Raw genomic sequence first — 20,993 nt, forward strand, 5'->3', positions numbered from 1 at the left:
ACAATTTCGAAAACTTAACTAAAGTACTAGCAAAACTGCGCGTTTTGCTCTAGATACACACTTTTTTAAAGATTTTACCGGCGTATTCTTTAAAATCACCTAATTTGTTTAATTTTAGGGAGGGGCACCAAAAGGGGAGGGGGCGCCAACAGGGGGGCGCTTTTTTCGGCAGGGGGGCGCCAACAGGCAACGTTACGCCACTGCGGAAGTATGCGCCGTTAATACAACCCACAGTACAAGACATTATGAGCTCCAAGACTTCAATAATCCTGAGTTTAACGTATTGACTCACCATCGTCAGCCGTCAGTAATTTATATGTTAGAGTTTAGATATAACACATGATAATCAATTTTTAACTGTTTTCATGGTCTTGCAGCCAAACAAAACGGTTTTACAAAATCCCTAATCCCAACCTTAACTCTAACGTTAACCATAACCCAAAGCTAGTTATTAGAGAAAAGGTTGTAATGATAGCTATTTAGAAAGCTTTGATAAGACCTCATTTTGAGTATTGTGTCCAATTGTCGAATCCAGTTGAGGCTCATGGAAGTTGGGGGACTGTTTTGGAGCTCAAGAGCGTCCAGAGGTGGTTTACCCGTCTTGTTGATGAGGTGGGTACTCTTCCTTACAGCCGTATACTGGATATCCTCAATTTGACAACGCTGGCAGAGCGGCGAATACGTGGGGACCTTATTGAAGGTTTTAAAGTAACTATTTTAAAGTAACTAGTGGTTTGACTGAATATGGATCGGGTTTGTTCAGAGTGAGCAGATCTGGTCTTAATCTAGTTTCAACCAATAGATGTAGTAAGAGTGTAACTAAAGTCAGGAATCTTCAGTCTTCTTTTCTTCCGGAGCGAGTCATTCCTTATTGGAACAAACTCCCTTCAGATGTCAAGAACTGCTCGACAGTTTTAAGCTTTAAAGTTAGATTGGAAGGATTTAAGAAAGAAATGATTTCTAAAAACAGTGTAAATGATTTTTATTTTTGGACTGTTTCGAATGAAGTTTTAGGGAAAATTGAAGGACCCAGTTATTTAAGCAATAAGGAGAGACATAATGAATATCTTTGGCTTCATCCTTTTGTGGCACAGAAGCGTTTTATAAATCTCTATTCCACTGGGAAGTATTAATGAATTATTTATAGATAATGTATTAGATTTCATTAATTAATAAAATTGAATTTGTTAAATTATTAATGTTGATGGAAAAGTATATTTATTTAAATTATTTTTCTATTTAGTGCAATGATATTTTGTAGACACTTGTGATGATGTTATGTCATAATCTTTACTTACTTACTTACTTACATATCTTATTACACCACAAAATAAACTTTAACACAACTCCAGGAATAAATATAACTGTCTCTTGACACCACTTTAGGGTTAGACAGGTTCTTGCTAGTTTTTGTAACTCCTTCATAATCGATCCAGTGATGCATATTTTGTATGAGTTGAAATTATGGCTTATTAATGACACCATTTAATCTAAATGCTAGAGCCTGGCTTTATGCCAAATGAAAAGGCTATCACGCATCCCATCGATTTGTTCTCAATTAAAAGCACCCAATTTGCGATTCTTATCTGATTGTTGCATGTTATAAATTTGACTTGAATATGCTACTTTGCACGTGCAAATAGCATTTTAAGCTATATGATTAAATTTTGCCTCAATGAGCTATACTAATGATGGGCTATATGATAATAAATATTGTGTTGTTATTTATAAATTTGATAACAAACACAATATCAGGCAATGTCTGATAGTCAGTCTGACGATGCTGCCGGGGAGTTGGGAGATATTGCAGGAGAGGGATCAAAGATATCAGTTTCAACAGAAAATGACACTGAGATGGACATAGAAGAGATGGATTCGATTGCAGATTATGAAGCACCTATGCCTGAAGAAGTTGCTGCGAAACCAGCTCTTGTTCCTAATAGTCCAAAGAAAGAACCAAGCGCAGACTCTAAAAAAGAAGGAAGTGCTCCAAAGCAGGATGCATCAGCTTCAAAAAAGGATTCTGTTCCTGCTGAGAAAACTCCAGCTCCGTCTAAAGACACTGCTTCAGCTCCCGAGCCATCCAAGCCAACACCTTCACTCGATGATGGATCAAAAACAAAAAACCTTCCTAATGACTCTAAACCTGAAACAGTCGAAACAGCAAAGCCTACACCAGAAACTGCAGCAGCAGAATCCCCAATTGTACCTGAGCAAAAACCAGAATCCATAAAAGAAGAAACTAAATCGGAGAAACACAGTGAAAACTTATCCAAGAAAAGTGACAGATCAAGCCACCATGATAGCAATGAGAACAAGAGCAGAAGCAAAAGCAGGCATTCAAGTAAAAACACTCCAAAGGAAGATCGTACCAAAGAAGATGACAGGTCAGGAGAAAAAACTCCAACACCTGTTTCACAGTCCAGAAGTCACAGAGAATCACCGAGAAGCAGCAGGAGCCATTTCAAGTCATCACGTACGTCTTCTGAGAGGAAGTCTCAAACACCAAGCACAAGAACGAGATCTGTTCCTGAGGAGCGCTCCCAGTCAAAATCCTCCTTTGATGAGTACCACCAGAGTTCCACTAAAGCATCCGGTCACCGACAAAGCAGGGATCCTCAAAAGGAACGCAGTTCTACCTACACAACATGTGCCCGTGCTGAGACAACACCTTCACAACCACATCTTTTCGGGGATACGGAGGAGATGTCCATTGTAGTGGACACAAACGAACTTGTGTCCATTTCCGTTAGTTCTGGTTTACAATCACTGCGTGATATGTTCTTTGATGAGAACGATTCTCACAAAGGATATCTTGTTGCCCAAGAAGGCCATCTGGAAGCAACATATTGCTCTCACAGACATGGAGAAGAAGGAGAGCAACCCTCGAGAATATCCCATCCCTCTTTCAACAGTCATCTTGAGCCATCCCCGATTTTGTTGCCAGATATTGATCAGAGAACTTATATAAAGAAGGGAGGAACAAGCTACACTTCTATCAGTGAATCTACTGATTGCATGATTACTCCAGGTTTGTCTCATGTAATTGACTTATTGTCTGCTCAACTTAACATTGAACTGAATTAATGATAGACGTCGACGTTTTTTAATCAACATAATTATTTTATCTAACATGTAACCTGTTTTCCCAAACCCTCAATTTCATTTAGCAAACAGATACCACTAACTAGGCCGACCAGCTAAGTCTAAGTTGAACCAATTACCCTTTCTAATTGTAATCTTTACCAGCGGACCCACCAGTAGAAGCCGGCAAGCTCTCACCGATAGAAACGTACAGTATTCCTGAATCAGAGTCTACAGACGATGACATCACACCACGTGACAGGCCCCTTCCCAACAAGGACAAGAAAGTTGATTTCGCTGCGGGAAGTGATGTAATCTCACTGACTCTTGATGAGCGTTACTCTGATGTGGAAGGAGAACTTTCTGAAGCTCCCAGTAAGAATTTCATACAATTTGCGTCTGAAATCTTGGCATGAATAATTTTTTATCTTGAGATTTAGTAATGTTTATCAAGTAATTAGTTGTAATCACCACCAATAAGTTAAATAATTTGTATTACTTTTTATTACATTTTATTACAGATCCAAAAGAACACGATGTAGACGAGATGAGTGCTTGCAAGTGAGGACATCATCAAAGCAATAGACAGGAAATACTTGTCATTCACCCCTAACACCCTTCTCTGTGACATCAGCAACATTATACCAAACCATCAGAATCTTGTTAAAGTTGACGGGAAGCACATCTTGAACAAAGAAGTGGGTTTTTATTCCTTTTTAAAATTTTTAAAGATGCAATCTGCCAGAACGCAATGGTTCCCTACAAAGTGTTATCAAGAGTTTTTGTCTGATAAAAGTAGTTGCTTTGTTTGTGGGTGATGATTGACCAATCACCACGTAATGCAATTAATTGGATGCAAAGAGCAGATTAAATTGCTGATATCATTCAAATTCCTTTTAAACATATCAGATAATGTTCACATATTGATTAAATTCCTTCCGTAACTAATATATCACAGGTTTGTCTGGAGTTCATGTGTTGGCTGGAGAATCTTAACGACTTGTACATGTCTGTTGAGTACGGGAAAGCTCTCAACATCTTCAGACGTCAGGAGTCTCGCTTTAAACTTGTCCTTTATGAGTGTTTGAAGGTAAGATTTCACATATTTCAACAGTAAATGAGCTTTAAACTTGTCCTTTATGAGTGTTTGAAGGTAAGATTTCAGATATTTCAACAGTTAATGAGCTTTAAACTTGTCCTTTATGAGTGTTTGAAGGTAAGATTTCAGATATTTCAACAGTAAATGAGCTTTAAACTTGTCCTTTATGAGTGTTTGAAGGTAAGATTCCAGATATTTCAACAGTAAATGAGCTTTAAACTTGTCCTTTATGAGTGTTTGAAGGTAAGATTTCACATATTTCAACAGTAAATGAGCTTTAAACTTGTCCTTTATGAGTGTTTGAAGGTAAGATTTCAGATATTTCAACAGTTAATGAGCTTTAAACTTGTCCTTTATGAGTGTTTGAAGGTAAGATTTCAGATATTTCAACAGTAAATGAGCTTTAAACTTGTCCTTTATGAGTGTTTGAAGGTAAGATTTCAGATATTTCAACAGTAAATGAGTTTATTGGTTGGCAGGATACATAGATTTTCTACCATTTTTTGGGCCAAACTTTAATTCTAGAATAAGTTTCTGGTCCAACTTATAGTCCATTACACGAGACTTTTCATCGACCAACATTTTCTTGTCTAGTATTCTTCGATTTTTCGCGGTCAATCAGTTAATTAATATGCTGCAATTTTCTTTCCCAACTGATATAATAACCACTGAAGGTTGCACAAGGCAGCGGACTAGAGATAGGATTTGAAAGAGTTGCAGCTATGGCTCACATCTCATTTGATGTTATTTACTCAATGTTACCGTACTGTGATGCTATCAAGTGGTACAGTCAGATGGTTGCGGGTTAGTTTATAGTTGTTAGTTTATAGTTGTTAGTTTATAGTTGTTAGTTTGTAGTTGTTAGTTTGTATTTGTTAGTTTGTAGTTGTTAGTTTGTAGTTGTTAGTTTATAGTGGTTAGTTTGTATTTGTTAGTTTGTAGTTGTTAGTTTGTAGTTGTTAGTTTGTAGTTGTTAGTTTATAGTGGTTAGTTTGTATTTGTTAGTTTGTAGTTGTTAGTTTATAGTGGTTAGTTTATAGTTGTAGTTGTTTATAGTTGTTAGTTTGTATTTGTTAGTTTGTAGTTGTTAGTTTATAGTTGTTAGTTTGTATTTGTTAGTTTGTAGTTGTTAGTTTGTAGTTGTTAGTTTATAGTGGTTAGTTTGTATTTGTTAGTTTGTAGTTGTTAGTTTGTAGTTGTTAGTTTATAGTGGTTAGTTTATAGTTGTAGTTGTTTATAGTTGTTAGTTTATAGTTGTTACTTTATAGTTGTTAGTATACCTGTAAGAATTGCATAATTTTATTTGAAATTGAAAGTTTTCCGCCATCTCGACAAATTTCCAATATGACGGTTTAGGAAAACACCACCTTTTCACAATTAATTTGTTATCTTTAGTGAACACTCATATAAAATAAGCAAATATTACCCTCTCCCAGGAGCAAGGCGTGCTGAAAATAAGTTAGCTGAAGCTTACATGCTCCTCTGTATGGGACAACTCATGATATATGGTGGGGACTCCTTTGAAGCTCAGAGGTAACAAACCGTATTTCGACTTTTTTTATTTGTTGGACAATTACCATGAAATTGAGGTAGCATTAGTAATGATTTGGTAAGATTCCAACTTCCTAAGTGTTTCCATGACATTGTAGAAGCAATGAGTTTGAAGCCATATTTGGTTGAATTTATGTGTTTTATCGTTAATGATAATCTGAGCGTGGGATTACTCGCAATGACGCACTTTCTTTATTCTTCTAAATCATATTACCGACCATATTTAGTCAAAAAGCAAATTAATACAACTATTTACTAGTTTTCCTGTTTAATATTAAGTGCAAGTAGCTACAGTTTCTTTAATTCCATTTCCTCAAATCGTCTCACTAGTTTAATCGTTTGGCCTCTCAAAAATAACGTCTTTGCCATTGAGAAAGCACCTATGTCTATAATGTCGTTACAATCAGGGAGCTAAAGAATGCACTTATGATGTTTTTACCTTCAGGCATCTCAAGAATGCGCTGGTTATCGTGAAACAAGACTTTATTGCGGAACAAGATCTTTACAATTGTATCAAACATCTGTTTGGGTTCAGTGTTGCTTTGTGTGATACTAACAAGATCAGTGAGAGAGAAAGTAAGTAAATAAGTTATTTAAAAGTAATTAATTTAAAAGTAAGTTATTAACTAACGGAAGTTGTTTAAAAGAAAGTTATTTGCTAAAATGAATTATGATTTTTAGTAAGTTTTCTATAAATGTAATTTATGTGTTTAACAATACGTGTTTTTAACAATATTTTGCAAGAAATAATGTATATTTCAAATACCTCAGTAGATTTCGCTATTAAAAAGAAACACGTTCGCACAGTGGTGTCAAAGTGCACAGTGGTTTCAAAGTGCACAGTGGTTTCAAAGTGCACAGTGGTTTCACTGCTATCGAAGAAAGGCATTTAGACCATATATTGTTAAAGATAGCCCATTAATGGGAGAGAATTCAGAGCATTTAAAGACATTCTGAATATTTTAAACCTGGCATCTTCTCTCAATGTCGTAACCACAGCCTTCATTTCACTCTCAGCAACATCACAGATCTAACCAATCACAACCGTCCATCCTGTGGAATTTATCTCGACAAATTCCAACACTTGTAACAATTGTATAATTATATATGATATATTTATGAAGGAGCACAATTGACACACTTCCCACCTTCAGATTGGTCCTCAACACCAGTTCATGTTTTCAACAACACGTGACCAACACGTGACCAACACCAGCTCATGTTTTCAACAACACGTGACCAACACCATGACCAGTTCATGTTTTCAACAACACGTACAAGCACACTTCATGTTAACATGTACAATCCTGACATTGTCACTGTTCACTAATATAGCGAGATCAGGGGAGAAAACAACACATGTTTTGACATGAATTATGTAATGGAGAATTAGTAAAGTATATATAAATATAAGCAAGAAGTAAGTGAGTATATATGTTTAGAAGTAAGAATTAGTATATGTCTTGGATATTGCTTGAGTTTCACATGTGAGTCAGTGCAGTCGTGAACATGTTGCATAGCGGACATCACGTCATACAGGATTGGTTTCTTGTTTTGATTTTTTCTGTCATTTATAGTTGTGGATGACGTGTTAGAGTAGATTCAATTCAGGGACGTAGCCAGGATTTTTCTTTGAGGGGGGCTGTCGGCGAGCGAAGCGAGCCGACGCGTCCAATCAAGCTGCACAGCGAGCGAAGCGAGCAAGCTGTGGCAGGGGTCTGGGGGCGCAGCCCCCAGCGGGGTCCAGGGGCGGAGCCCCTTGGCGGGGGCTAGGGGGGCGCAGCCCCCCGGAAATTTTTTGCGAAACAGGGTGTTTTAGACGACATTTGGCATTAAAAAAATTTGTAGGACAGCAATGAACTGGGATTGAAAAGAATCAAGTACTCACGTAAATTTGGTAACTTCACAACAGCAATCTGCATTCTCCAATCAGAATTTACGACTTACTCAGGCCTCATCGTCTTAAGATTTTTACATTTCCTACGGTCTAGGGGACACTATTGACTATAATTATAGAAGTCTTCTAGAATGTTTGCTTGGATTTAATGACATATATTTACTAATCCACAGTTCAAATCTTTGACTGACTGCAGTCATAAACACAGCCCAGTTACCAGGCGACCATGGGGACTAGGGGGCTTATCTTTTTTCTGGGGTTCGATTTTTTCCGGGGGGGCTGCCGCCCCCCTAGCCCCCCCCCCCCCCCCCCTGGCTACGTGCCTGATTCAATTTACAAGTTTATTTTAAGATAAATATTTTTGACATGTGTAGGACTTTGTATATATTATGAGGTAAAACCCAGATTTACCGCGGAGTTTGGGGGAAGGAAATTACCGCGGCAAATCGGGATTTACAATGATTCGGGGTTTTGGTTGTCCACATTATGTATGTTAAAGCCCATTTGAGGGGATGAAATACCCGCAGTTAATCGGGGTTTTACTGTAATATGTACGTAATAATACCGTGATTTCGTCCGATAAATAATAATGTTATGAACAACAAGCTCTCGCCGTAAGGGCCTCAGTTTCTACTGGATAGCTTCCCTGAGCTAAAGTCTACAGTCTAGTCTACACTCTACACTCTACACTCTACACTCTAAACTCTAAACTCTACACTATACACTCTAAACTCTACACTCTAAACTCTAAACTCTAAACTCTAAACTCTAAACTCTAAACTCTCCCCACACTGATCCTATATTCACTGCCCAGTCTACGTCTCATACCATGGCTTAGCCATTGGCTCACTGTACTTACTTACTTGATCTCAGTGGCTTTGGTCCTCCAAAAACCCGGATGATTTGTACGATGTTGACCAACAATTACAGAAGTATATTATACTAGTGCAGTCTGCAAAATATACAGTTTCCGTACTACAAAGTCTACATTCTTACTTCACAGTCTACATTCCTACTCTACGTACCCCGGTTTTCAAGTAATAGCAGTGTGGTTACAATGGAGAAGTTACAGGAGCAAACGAATCTTTGAAGCTTAACCTCCATTAAATTAACAAAATGTACACAATATATCCTGCTCCTCGGACTTCACTCACACTGAACATTCTGAACATTCTGTTTAAATACAACAATACTGAATCATTTCCTGTGCATTCATTCGGTATTCGGTTCAGTCTAAGTTACACACTGCAGCACAGATTACACACTACACAGGTCACAGACCCAATAGAGCAATAGAGATTACACACCACACAGACTCAGTTACAGTGATCTTGTCCTAAGTAGGGGTGATTCAGTGGTTTAGTGGGTTAGAGGTCAGTGACTGGCAACCTCAATAAGTATAAGTATTTACGTACCTACCTATAGTATTATCTTATATAACTATATATTAACTATTTCCTTACCAATCTTATAAATTTGTAGTATATTATAAACTTTAACTATTTCCTCAATAATTATCTAAATTGGCAGAAAGCCAAGACCCGAAATTAACTAATATTCTCCCTTGCTCCCAGACGGGTTTAAGTATTATCTACCTATACTCTATAGTATTATCGTATCTATTTCCCCGTATCTAACTACTATTGTTTAGTTAGCTACTTAGTTAGCTAATTAACTAATTACCTCCCTTACCCCCAGGTGGACTGATAAAGATGACAGAAGCCCTGGTGATGACCCGGAACTTATACGGAACTAACTCTTTGGAGACAGCACTGGGTAGACTACACATTGGGATAGCGTACAGGAGTCTGTACGAAGACACTGCTCTCAGTAAGATGATTATATTCGTGTCAGGAAAATCTGATTAAATTCTAGAATGTTCTTCACTGTTTGGAGAGATTTTTCAGAAGAACTTTTGACTAAACTATTCCAAATTGCCAGTCCTAAAATCAACAAATTCATGTGTCGCCTCCTACAGCATTTAACTGTAAAACTTTGTGTTATTTATCAGTTATATTATTTATTTATCAGTTATATTATTTATTTATCAGTTATATTATTTATTTATCAGTTATATAAACTATAAACATCTCTCGCAGGGTTGGAAGGTTTGGACTACGTGGAGCGAGCACACGAAGTATTGGAGGATCAGCTAGGTCACCACCCCTACATGGGCATCTGTGTGCAGACACTGGCACAGTACCATGATGACATGCTCAGCATCAACTTTAGTTCTGAGTATAACCAGGTAATTAATGAGGGGTAATTAATGAGGGGTATTTAATGAGGGGTAATTAATGAGGGGTAATTTATGAGGGGTATTTAATGAGGGGCCTTTAATGAGGGGTAATTAATGAGGGGTAATTAATGAGGGGTAATTTATGAGGGGTATTTAATGAGGGGCAATTAATGAGGGGTAATTAATGAGGGGTAATTAATGAGGGGTAATTTATGAGGGGTAATTAATGAGGGGTAATCAATGAGGGGTAATTAATGAGGGGTAATTAATGAGGGGTAATTAATGAGGGTATTGAGGGATAATGAGGGTTTGCTAGTTTTATACTTTCTGTAAAGTGAATTATTAGTTTGTTGATTGATTATTTTCGTTATGACATGAAACTTTAACTTTAGTTTCGTGGAGTTTTTAATATATACTCTGCTATCATTTCATGTTATTGATGTTTAATGATTTTCATCTCACCATGATTAATGAACCACTAAATTCAAATTATCATCGTTTGCAACAAATTAGAAATTAAACTAATTTTTAAAGAACGTTTAATAACATAGATGGCCAAGAATTCCAAATTTAGAGACCAGGAATCAGCATACTAAAATTACTCCACCATAATAGTGTCACATATTATTATAAAACAGCTGCCAGCAATCCATCGGAAATAATTCCAGAAAAAATCCCAGAAATAATTCCAAACTCTCTTATCCCAAAATTTATCAGTTTTAACACGTCACGCTAAATTCGTGATCCCCAATCACTCTAAAACGTTTCTTTACCAAAATATTCACTGTAAATCAGAGAATTTCATGGTCCTGAAAATGACTGCTTGTCAGCTTGTGCAATGCGCCAGTATACCCGATTAATGAGTTAACCGGTACCAGTTGTCCAGGTGACCCAGGATACTGCCCACGTGACACGTGACACATCTGAGAGAGATTTGTATTGACGTCACAGCCTGGTGGTCCTCAACCTGTGACGTCAGAGCAAATTTTAATTGCAGACAATCAAAACTTGCTTATTTGAACCTGAACACGTCCTAGCATGATTAAAACACCTTCAGCTGCAATCGCATTGTGTATGGTCCCGCGGAAATATGAAGAAATTAAAAGTTTCCCATCCTATTTTTGAAACTCATCCCAAATCTTAAATCCTAACCTTCCCCTGCAAAAACTCCCCACAAAATCCCCAACTCTTTACTCAATCTTTACAGCCACTAATTTCTGATTAAGCCGGCCGGGTTTCTCAGAATAGTTATGTTTGGTGATTTGTGACGTCAATCCTTCCTCCTCCTCCTCCTTCTTCTTCTCCTGCTGGTTTAGTCTGTGTTGTATTCGCCCTAGGATTGTTGCTCTATCTGACTTTTCGTAGAGAACCAGATCCGAGTCGCTGGAGAGGTCTCTGAAAGTTTAGTTTTTTTTTGTGGGGTTTTTGATAAAGTGATACGGTTTTAATTTTAATACGGTTCAAATCTTGATCCGGTTTTAAACGTTAATGTTTCTCCCAGATTAGGTTGCTCTTTTGCAGCGGAGGGATGTCAGAAGTTAATATTACTGCTCATGCAGCCGTTATTTTATGATAGTTCTAATGGACGTGCATACTGTTAGGAGTTGAACCATGTAATTTTTGATATGTGACAGTGCGATTAAACCGATCAGCTTCCAACATTGACCAGTCAAAAGCTAAAGTACTGTCACGAGTTAAAATCGCTTCAGACGATACGTGTCAGACACCTGTTCAACATCTTTAAAACTGATACTTTCCGGGGAAATAGTCCTAAATTATTTAATAAATGTAAATTTATCTTATTATAGTTATAAACTATCTACTGTAGTACTTATACATTAAATAATACGCTAACTTTGTGAAATAGTGTTGGGTGTTTAAACTTACGCATTCGAACAATGCTCTTGGAAAAGCAACTTTTGCTTTTGCTCTCCTCTGAATAACTTCATGAGTAGTGCTTTTCCTCCACACATGGATACGACAGAGTTCTGGATCTGACTTTTTAAACAATGTCAACTCAAAAGCAAATAAAGAAATGAAGATTAAAGAACCAACACGTTTCGTTTCTTGATCACTGCCAGAGTTTGGCAGTGGATGATAGTCATGATGTTATATTTACAAACATGAAGTAGAAACATTTAATTTTAAAGGAGCACGGTTACAAGCCACTTTTTCTCGTCACTTCCATCCAGCATATCTTCACAACTACGGACTTTATTTTTGGCGGACATTAGGCGGACATTTCACATTAGGTTGACATTTGGTGGACGGACATGATTTTGGGCGGTCATAAAGCATGTCTTCAAAACTAAATCAGTCAGACTTTGAACCTTACAATTTGAGTTCAGTACTTTAATGAGAATCATCAAATTTAACGGTTTAACCTCCCAATTATGCCCCCTTATCTGAGTAACTTCCTCAAATTTTATAATAATATTCAGCTGAATAAGTGAAGACAATCCTGCGTCAGTAGAATATTGTTACTCCATCTTTCCACAATCTATTTTAAATTTCTATCACTGCAACCTTGCCCTTCAATCTTACATCAATTTCACCTTATAACACCTTAATTTTCCCTCAATCACGCTTTTATTTAACCTCAATCTTAACTTTATTTAACCTCAATCACACCTCAATTCTACCGCAAATTGACCTTAAATTAACCTCAATACCTCTCACCAGGCATTGAAATGTTACCAGCTAGCGACGGAGATTCACAGATCAGCAATGGGAGGTCACTGTTTTACTGCTCGTGCAGTCACTCAGGTTAGTGTTATTTTAGTTGCGTTATTCTAAAGTACATTCGATGTTTTTCACTTTCTTTTTTTTTAATGCGTTATTTGTAAATATTTTCAACAAAAATCTGTTAAAACAATTTATTGTCCATTTTTGAACGCTGCTCAAAGACTGACAGGCGCTAGCATCATCTAAAATTAATGTGATTCATTTTATAGTGCAGTGGCGTCCTATAATTTTATATTCCGACTTTAAATTAAGTTATTTGAGTATATGATACCTATGTATTGAACAGAAACTCATTCATTTTTGAGCTTCACTCAAAGACCGGCCAGCGCAAGAAGCATCATTTAAAATTCCTCCCGTTCTTGGCTTCATCTCACTGAAAGACTTATTCTCATATAGCAAGCAATATATCCACCTCAAAAAATACACTGTATCATTATAACACTATATCTCTTAAAACATAATTTCTGAGAATAATATCTTGAGTTTCCTAATGTTTCACAAATTCTATCCTAGGTTTCTTAAATTTCCCCATAATACCCTAGGCTCAGTTTCGAACAGCGAGTTTCTTATCTTCAATAAAACTAAATGTATAGCATGCACTTTAATAGCTACACCTCAAAATACACTATATCTCTTAAAAAGAGATTAGAGAATACATCTCGGTAATTGTACTCCTCTTCACTCAATTGCTTTGACAAGCAGGAGATATCTAAATCGTGCTGGTGTACATTAGAGCATTTTAATACTTTCTACTATACAACAAATAATTTGAGATCAAAAATACGATGCTGTTACATTGAAACGTAGAACATTTCCTTTCCTGATAAGATCCTTTTCCTTGTCGCAATAAACGGGATCAATACAAATTTTGCCCCAGAAACAATACATTAGACCATTATCATTTGATTTAGCCAGTAAGCCAGTAAGCCAGTAAGCCAGTAAGCCAGTAAGCTAGTAAGCCAGTAAGCACGAGAATTGTAGGGATACTACTCTGTTGTTGCTAAAAATAGACCAAATTAATGAGGTTTTGTAATGAGGTAATCGGTAGTCTAGACTCACTGTTAATTGGCGTAGAGATTGTTCTGTGGAAATGAGTGCAGACAGGGGTGAGGGGCGTGTTCAAACTTTCAAACACTGACACTTTATAGCTATAATATACTGCGTTTTATATTCATTTTAAACCGACATTTGGACGCTCGTGCATGCAGGCTCTCTCCCTCCCTCACTCTCTCTCTCTCTATGTCTCTTAAATAGTGAGAGACGGTTACAGGTCACATGTTATTTTCCCACACAGAGAGAGAGAGAGAGAGAGAGAGAGAGAGAGAGAGAGAGAGAGAGAGAGAGAGAGAGAGAGAGAGAGAGAGAGAGAGAGAGAGAGAGAGAGAGAGAGAGAGAGAGAGAGAGAGAGAGAGAGAGAGAGAGAGAGAGAGAGAGAGAGAGAGAGAGAGAGAGAGAGAGAGAGAGAGAGAGAGAGAGAGAGAGAGAGAGAGAAAGGAATACCACAGAGTAAGCCTCGTGCAAGGCGCTGGCTTTGGACCAATACTGTGATAGTTAAATATCCTCACTCCAGTGGTACTGTATCCCTCCCCGGCTTGTACGGGCTATATACTCTCTATCTCCCCATCTCTCTCTTGCTTCTCATTAGGCTGTCACCTGATCAGAAATTAACCAATTGCCGCGGAAGCGCCGGGAAATGAACCAACTATTGAGCGAAATTAAGAGCTGTAGTTAAGCTTTTATAGGCGGTTTAAGTTAGGTCGTTGCTAAGTAACCGTCGGTCACGTGGGGTAGCAGCGCGGCTTTTGATTGGCTGGAAAGTTGGGTTGTTGTAGAATATCGCCAAATATTAGAAATAGAGTAAACGTTAAGTTCTGCGTCTGCTTACTGTTATAGAGATAAGAGGTTAGGTAGAGTCTAACGTTGGAAGAGAAAAGTAAGATTTGTGATATTATGTATCAGGTGAAGTTACGGTGATGATGTTAGTGGGTACAAAGTTTGTGGTTATAGGTTTAGTTTATTACTACTTTACTACTAGTTGTTAAAGAGTTAATGGTTATTATTATAGAGTTATATTCTCAACTATTCGCATTAACCAAGTAAGTGTTGTAATTTGCTATGTGACGTAGTTTCAAGACTCGATTTCAAGACTCGACCTGCAAACTTACTCTGCAGAAATTTAGCCAAGCTGAGAGACATAAACCTTACCTGCGTCACAAAATGGGTGAACAAACCCGGAAATCGTTTTAGTTGTAAATTAAAGTGTCATGATATTATATTGAATCTCGATTTTATAACAAAACACTTTTAAACTATTATGTGCTACCAGTACCACCTACACTCTAGCTGGTGCTACCAGTAGTACAAACTGCAACTTAAAATGGTGCTACCAGTACCAGGGTGTGCTCTTTGGTTAAGGCTAGGTGTGGTAGATCAGACTTATAATAGGTTTTGTACATAATATTTGTTATATGGTTTGATGGGAGAAGTTTTGTAAAATATACTCATAAATAATGAGTATTTTTTACTGTCATAATGATGTTGGTCTTTAGGGTCATAGATTTATCTTGAACAATAGCTCAAATAATTTGCTAACATAATTCAATTTAATAAATTACTAAACAGTGGCTGTTCTTCATGTAAATTTATGAGATTTTAGCCTTTAGTTAAAAGACTCACATTGAACTTTCGGAGAAAATAACATTGCAACGGAGTTGGAATGTACGATATTTATAACTGTCTTACTCCCCACGTGACCTTCTTGTGACATTGTCACAAGAGAATGAGGCACAATGTCACATTGTGCCTCATTCTCTTTTTCCCTGGTAATGCTGGTAACATCCTCCAACAACTATGTCCAGTTGGAATTGTCCACTAAACAACATGGTATTTCTTCAAGTGAAACATTACTCTTTTTTCCTTGACCAATTAAAGAAAAATCTAATATTTCACTTTCACTTTCACTGCCACAAATCATCATGTCTAATCAGACTCCGTGCTGAACGAATTACAGTACATTTTCGTCCTGTAAATACAGCTGTGAATTCAGCTAATATACCTTAATAAACTTTATAAAGTTATAATACAAGTTATAAATAACTTTTATTAAGCAACTTCCTCTCCGTTGTATAAAATAAAACAACAAAATTCCAGTTACTTTAAAAACCTTAAAACGTACGTCAAACGCATGTTCTTGATTTGTCTAATAATTAATAATTGTGCAGTTAGATTATAGAGTTATAATACCCTCAACTTACGTGCAGGTTAGGGGGCTATTTGTCAAGTGCTGATACCACGTGATACCACGTGATACAACGTGATACAACGTGATACCACGTGCTGACACTAAAACAATTTAAACCACGAAATTCCAGCTACTTTGACTGACAGGCTACAAACCAGTCTATTTATATCAGGGTTTTAGCAGCGTGCCAGGATTACTAGTGCCAAGCTGGCAACTGTGCAAAATATTTTTCAAAATACCAATATTGATTTTCTGTCAGTCGTTCAGCAACCCCTCCATCTATGCGTATGAACCAAATTTGTCCAATTTTAAGGAGGGCGCCAAAAGGAGAGGGGGCGCTTTTAACAGGCAACGTTACGCCACTACTGTCCTGAAATCAGTCAGGAACGAAATTTTTAATTCGATCTAAATGCAAGCTCTGAGGCTATTTATAGAATTTTGCTCTAACCCCAATTTTTCAATCCGCCAACAATTTAATTATGGCAAATCAATTTTTGCTTCACCAAAACCTGTAATCTATGCCACAAGATTTCATCATTTGTTTACGTATTCTTGAAAACCATATTATAATGTACAAGCGGACTATTTGGATGAGATGTTATCAAGTTCGCAGTCCAAACAGTAAAATATAAGCAGAGATTGCTGTTGAGTAATATTCGTTTTGTTCTTGGTAAATTTAAAGTCGATACAGTTCTGATTGATGTTCCATCTATTTATTGATGACGTCACAAACTGTATAGTTGCGAGAGTATGCGGTCAAATCAAAATAGCTTTATAGACCGCTCTTCCAACAGCTATTATCAAATAATAAATAAGCATAAGCTTGAGGTCTCCCAATTTGCACTCGAGACACATAACATTCTGTGGCGCGCGATGATGTTTTAATGAACAAAAGTCCTTAAAAAGCATTCAGGTTAACGGTCGCGCGCAGCCGCGCGCGCAGCTACCATACATGACAGCATGCACACGTTCAATGTATGCATTGTCCAAGAAAAGGACAATTCATGTGCAGTGCTTGAGAGCCGATGAACGATTTGAAGTCAAATGATAGCAAACTATTGATATCATAAGCACTTGCTCAGTGGTTTAAACATTTCAGATGGGAGATTTCTATCACAGAATGGCAGACTACAAAAAAGCTGGGGATTGTTTGACTGATGCGTATGAGATGGCCATTACTTTCTGTCCGACTGACTTGGTTTCAGCTCTGGCTTCTTTCCATTTGGGTAATTATTGTTATCATCATAATCCTCTTTGTGAATACATGATTACTAGACTTTATTATTCGCATATTATTACATGGACCAAACAGTAAAAGTTGTCTCATTTGTACGATCACACAATCAGTGATCACAATCCTGATCACAAACGATAAAATTTGTTGCTGCATGTACATTAGATAGGCTTAATAACCTTCCGTAAACTAAACATTTCTTTGGGTATTTGAATTTTACCCTATTACTGCCGGCTGCCTGAATTGGCGGAGTATTATAACTAATTTTCTCTCCTCTCGGTGATACTGATTATGCTGAATACAGTAAAACATTGTATTCAGTATCAGTAACTGGGGATAAAATTAATTATAATTCCCAATACTCTCCGTCAATTTCTTTCCTTTCTCCGAACTAAATAGGGGATTTACTTTCAGGGCTTCTTTATATGGATGACGCGTATCCAGAGCATGATATCTTCAGAGGACAAAACCTTTTGACTAGTGCTGCTAATCTGCTGAGCAAGTAGGCTATTATGCTTCACTGATAATTATACGTTTTCTTTATATTATTATGTAGAACTTAACATCAATATTAGCAACAAATCTATTACAATTTCTGTTTTTGTTTTTAAAATAATTGTCTTATTGTATAATTTTTTTAAAATGTTTTATAATTGTTTTATAATTGTTTTATAATTGTCTCATAATTTTTGTATAATTTCAAACTAAAAGCTCTTCCCCACTAGGTACGGAGTAACCTACCAAAGAGCCACAATGCTACAACACATGGGGATAGCAAGCGAGAGGCCGGACTAAAACACACTTTCTATCGTCAGGAGAGTGATAATTTGAAGAGCGTCATGTTTGGTGTACAGAGAAATACTAACACGGCTAAGAGGGTCCCTGGGCGTTAGAATTAACGCGTTAGATATCACGTGTGAGGAGTAACGCGTTAATTATCACGCGTGACAAACTGTGAATCTAATCACCCATCGGGTGTGGGGTTATAATGACCCAAATATTGAACGTAAATTCAAAGATATAAAGTTCAAAGTGGATTAAAGTGACCCAATTATTGGACATTAACTCAAGTGTAGCTGTACTGGAACAATGAATTTGAGAACTTGTTGATAATATGCGAAAGTACGGAACTTGACGGTATTTGGTGGTGGAGCAAGGAGCTTGTTTTTGCGAGGGCCTGGCAAGATAGTGGTAAATGATGTGGTTTGTGTTGGGTTTAATAGTAAACTGGTTGAGGCACCAACACACGATCTGTGTCACTGCTCAAATTCACAGTGATAAATTTATGAATTTTTATTGTGTATCATCGCATTGCTAGAACATGTAGAAGATGTCGTGATCTAACGACTAACATTGACTGATGACAACACATTCTAGGTGTAAACTTGATTCTCTTTGCTGCACAAGTTTGAAATATCCACTGCAGTTCAATGTTACCCGATGTGATGGCGATCAATTTGACAATTTTGGCAGTTTATTCACCGCGCATTGTGCCCGGTTAAACTTAAATACAATTTTTATGTAATTTATTTGTAAATACCGATTATTTATTTTAATTTATGTTCTATGTGTAGTTAGATTATTTTCTGTATAAAAGCTATATTTGTTGAGCTTCATGTTTGTGTTTAGGTTCTTGAATTGATGTCATTATTTCAATTTTATTTGTTCTTAAACACTAAATATGGTTCTATTTCTTTCCAAAACTACTACATAAATGTTTAAAAAAGAGCAACAAATTCCAATTCGTTTGATTCTGGGCGGCACTTTAAGTTTACCTGGGGACCCCAGGCTATTATATTTATGTTCATAATCATGGAATAGAGATTTGGCGGAATTACAGGCTGAGCTCCGCCCAGTAACATCTACTGAATAGTGGTATTCATAATATTTTCTGAAACTTCTCTCGTGGCCGAAGTTTGATTGAAAACTGAATTTGAGTCGTTTTTTGTGCTAATTTTGGACCCCAATGATTGTATCGCGATTCAGGATATAGTCAGGTGATTACTTCCTCAGCTACCAATTGGTGGTATTCATCTTGATGTGAGACTTTCAATTTATTTGGAAACAATATATCGAAAGTATACATACTATTTTCTGAAACTTCTCTCGTAGCCGAGGTTTGATAGAAAACTGAATTTGAGTAGTTCTTTGTGCTAATTTTGGACCCCAATGATTGTATCGCCATTCAGGATATAGTCAGGTGATTACTTCCTCAGCTACCAATTGGTGGTATTCATTTTTGACGTGAAACTTCCAATTTATTTGGAAACAATATATCAAAAGTATACATACTATTTTGAAACTTCTCTCGTGACCGTATCGAGTCCGTATTGAGGTCATTTAAGCATTTAGAGGTATAGATACCATATTTTGTCCAAATTCTCCTTTTTAATGTCCTATAACTACTCCAACTGCACCCTCTTCGGGATACAAAACAAAGCTGAAAGATACGTCTACGGAGGATGGTTCGTCTTCGCCATCACATGCTCGCTTCTCGGCGACACCACCATACTAGTTGCCTCCATCAGATACAAAGCCTTTAAACTCCAGAAGATAGTGGTGGCTTTCATCCAACATATCGCAGTGTGTGACTTGTTCATAACCATAAGCACCACCATCCCCCAGCTGGTCTCCTTGATTAAAGATAGAAAAAGCAACAACAGGTTCCTAGCTATTATAAGATTCTTCATCCCATTTTATTTATACAGTGTGGGTATAAATCTTGTAAGCGCGATGACACTTGGGAAGCTTCTCTCCCTAAAATATCCTTTTAGAGCAGGCACTTGGACCACTGCCACAATTCACAAGTTCTGTGCTGGTATTTGGATCGCCGCCCTTTCTGTTCCGGTTCTATATACCCTTATAGACAAGAAGAAATAATGTTCGATTGCAGAGTGTATACTTACACGCTCACTTACACTTTTAGCATCTGGAAGATATTGAACCCCGTTTATTCCCTGATCGTACTGGTCACCCCAAATGTGATAATAGTCGCCTCAACAGTTCTGCTGCTGAAAGAGGCAAGAAGAGTGGTCACGGACACCCGAGAAAGTCTACGCTGGCAAGGCATCATGATGGTGGTTCTCACTGCAACAGTCACCACAATTTCCTTCTTGACACCAGCAGTCTACCTGATTGCTGAGCCGTTTATAGCTAAAGATCCTTCTGTTCCTGGACCATTCTACAAAAAGTTTTACCGGTTCTCTTCCGCTGTAATGTGCGTGAATGTTCTTGCTAACTTCTTCGTTTATAGCCTAACAGTGACCAGCTTCAGAAACTTCCTGAAGTCAAAGTTAAAGCAGGCCTTTTCTATCCAATCCAACAAAGTCACTAAAGGTAATTCTTTCAAATAATCTAGTTCTTTTGTCTGACAATCAGGTAATTATTTATTATTTATTAGAATAAGTAAAACTGATAAAAAAGTTATTTATCTAAACAATCAGACAACAACTCATCAGTAAAAAACAACCAGGCAGGACAGTATCCAGGGGTCTAGCAAAAGGAAGGGGAAGACAGATCAACAGAACCAACTTCCCTGCCATACCACGCCAAGAAATGGGTTTGGTAGTTTAAAATAAAATCACTTTCTCGGATAGCAAGTCAGAAGTTTTATAGAAGTCTAAAAATAAATTCGATCAATTGAATCGGTAAAAATAAAGAAACTGAAACCATTTCAGAGCGAATAAAGGAAGGAGGGAAGACAGAAGTGAAAACGCTAACAGGACCAACAAAGGAAATCGGTAAGTGAATATAGAATCGTCTTGCTAAATAACTAAACGTTTTTATTGTTCTATTGAATTAAAAGATCAAACGGAATTCCTATCACATTTATTTTTTAGATATTGTGAACGATGGACCATTGGAAGTTAAAACAACAGAACGAATAACCGTAACGATAGAAGG

General features: G+C 37.1%; 3 protein-coding genes across 3 annotated transcripts in view; 2 read left to right on the top strand and 1 right to left on the bottom strand.

Moving 5' to 3' along the window:
- The window catches only part of LOC134825481 ((Lyso)-N-acylphosphatidylethanolamine lipase-like), a 112,031-nt gene that overhangs the window by 43,725 nt on the left and 47,313 nt on the right, over window positions 1-20,993 (bottom strand). The window lies entirely within an intron of this gene.
- LOC134825074 (pinin-like) lies at window positions 1,590-3,693 on the top strand. Its single transcript, XM_063837202.1, has 3 exons — window positions 1,590-3,031; window positions 3,250-3,459; window positions 3,606-3,693. The coding sequence occupies exons 1-3, from the start codon at window positions 1,759-1,761 to the stop codon at window positions 3,647-3,649; spliced, it is 1,527 nt and encodes a 508-aa protein (XP_063693272.1). The 5' UTR covers window positions 1,590-1,758; the 3' UTR covers window positions 3,650-3,693.
- LOC134825075 (uncharacterized) lies at window positions 3,659-19,084 on the top strand. Its single transcript, XM_063837203.1, has 11 exons — window positions 3,659-3,782; window positions 4,043-4,174; window positions 4,858-4,987; window positions 5,620-5,716; window positions 6,180-6,310; window positions 9,330-9,461; window positions 9,731-9,879; window positions 12,553-12,636; window positions 16,956-17,082; window positions 17,505-17,592; window positions 17,816-19,084. The coding sequence occupies exons 2-11, from the start codon at window positions 4,058-4,060 to the stop codon at window positions 17,883-17,885; spliced, it is 1,125 nt and encodes a 374-aa protein (XP_063693273.1). The 5' UTR covers window positions 3,659-3,782; window positions 4,043-4,057; the 3' UTR covers window positions 17,886-19,084.

This window comes from Bolinopsis microptera, chromosome 13 (assembly GCF_026151205.1).
Source record: "Bolinopsis microptera isolate Bmic1 chromosome 13, MBARI_Bmic_1.0, whole genome shotgun sequence".
NCBI lineage: Eukaryota > Metazoa > Ctenophora > Tentaculata > Lobata > Bolinopsidae > Bolinopsis > Bolinopsis microptera.

Coding starts and splice junctions, on each gene's coding strand:
- LOC134825074 (XM_063837202.1), top strand. CDS start 1,759: ATGTCTGATAGTCAGTCTGACGATGCTGCCGGGGAGTTGGGAGATATT. Junction 3,032..3,249: donor TGATTGCATGATTACTCCAG/GTTTGTCTCATG, acceptor AATCTTTACCAG/CGGACCCACCAGTAGAAGCC. Junction 3,460..3,605: donor AGAACTTTCTGAAGCTCCCA/GTAAGAATTTCA, acceptor ATTTTATTACAG/ATCCAAAAGAACACGATGTA.
- LOC134825075 (XM_063837203.1), top strand. CDS start 4,058: ATGTGTTGGCTGGAGAATCTTAACGACTTGTACATGTCTGTTGAGTAC. Junction 4,988..5,619: donor GTACAGTCAGATGGTTGCGG/GTTAGTTTATAG, acceptor ACCCTCTCCCAG/GAGCAAGGCGTGCTGAAAAT. Junction 5,717..6,179: donor GACTCCTTTGAAGCTCAGAG/GTAACAAACCGT, acceptor TTTTACCTTCAG/GCATCTCAAGAATGCGCTGG.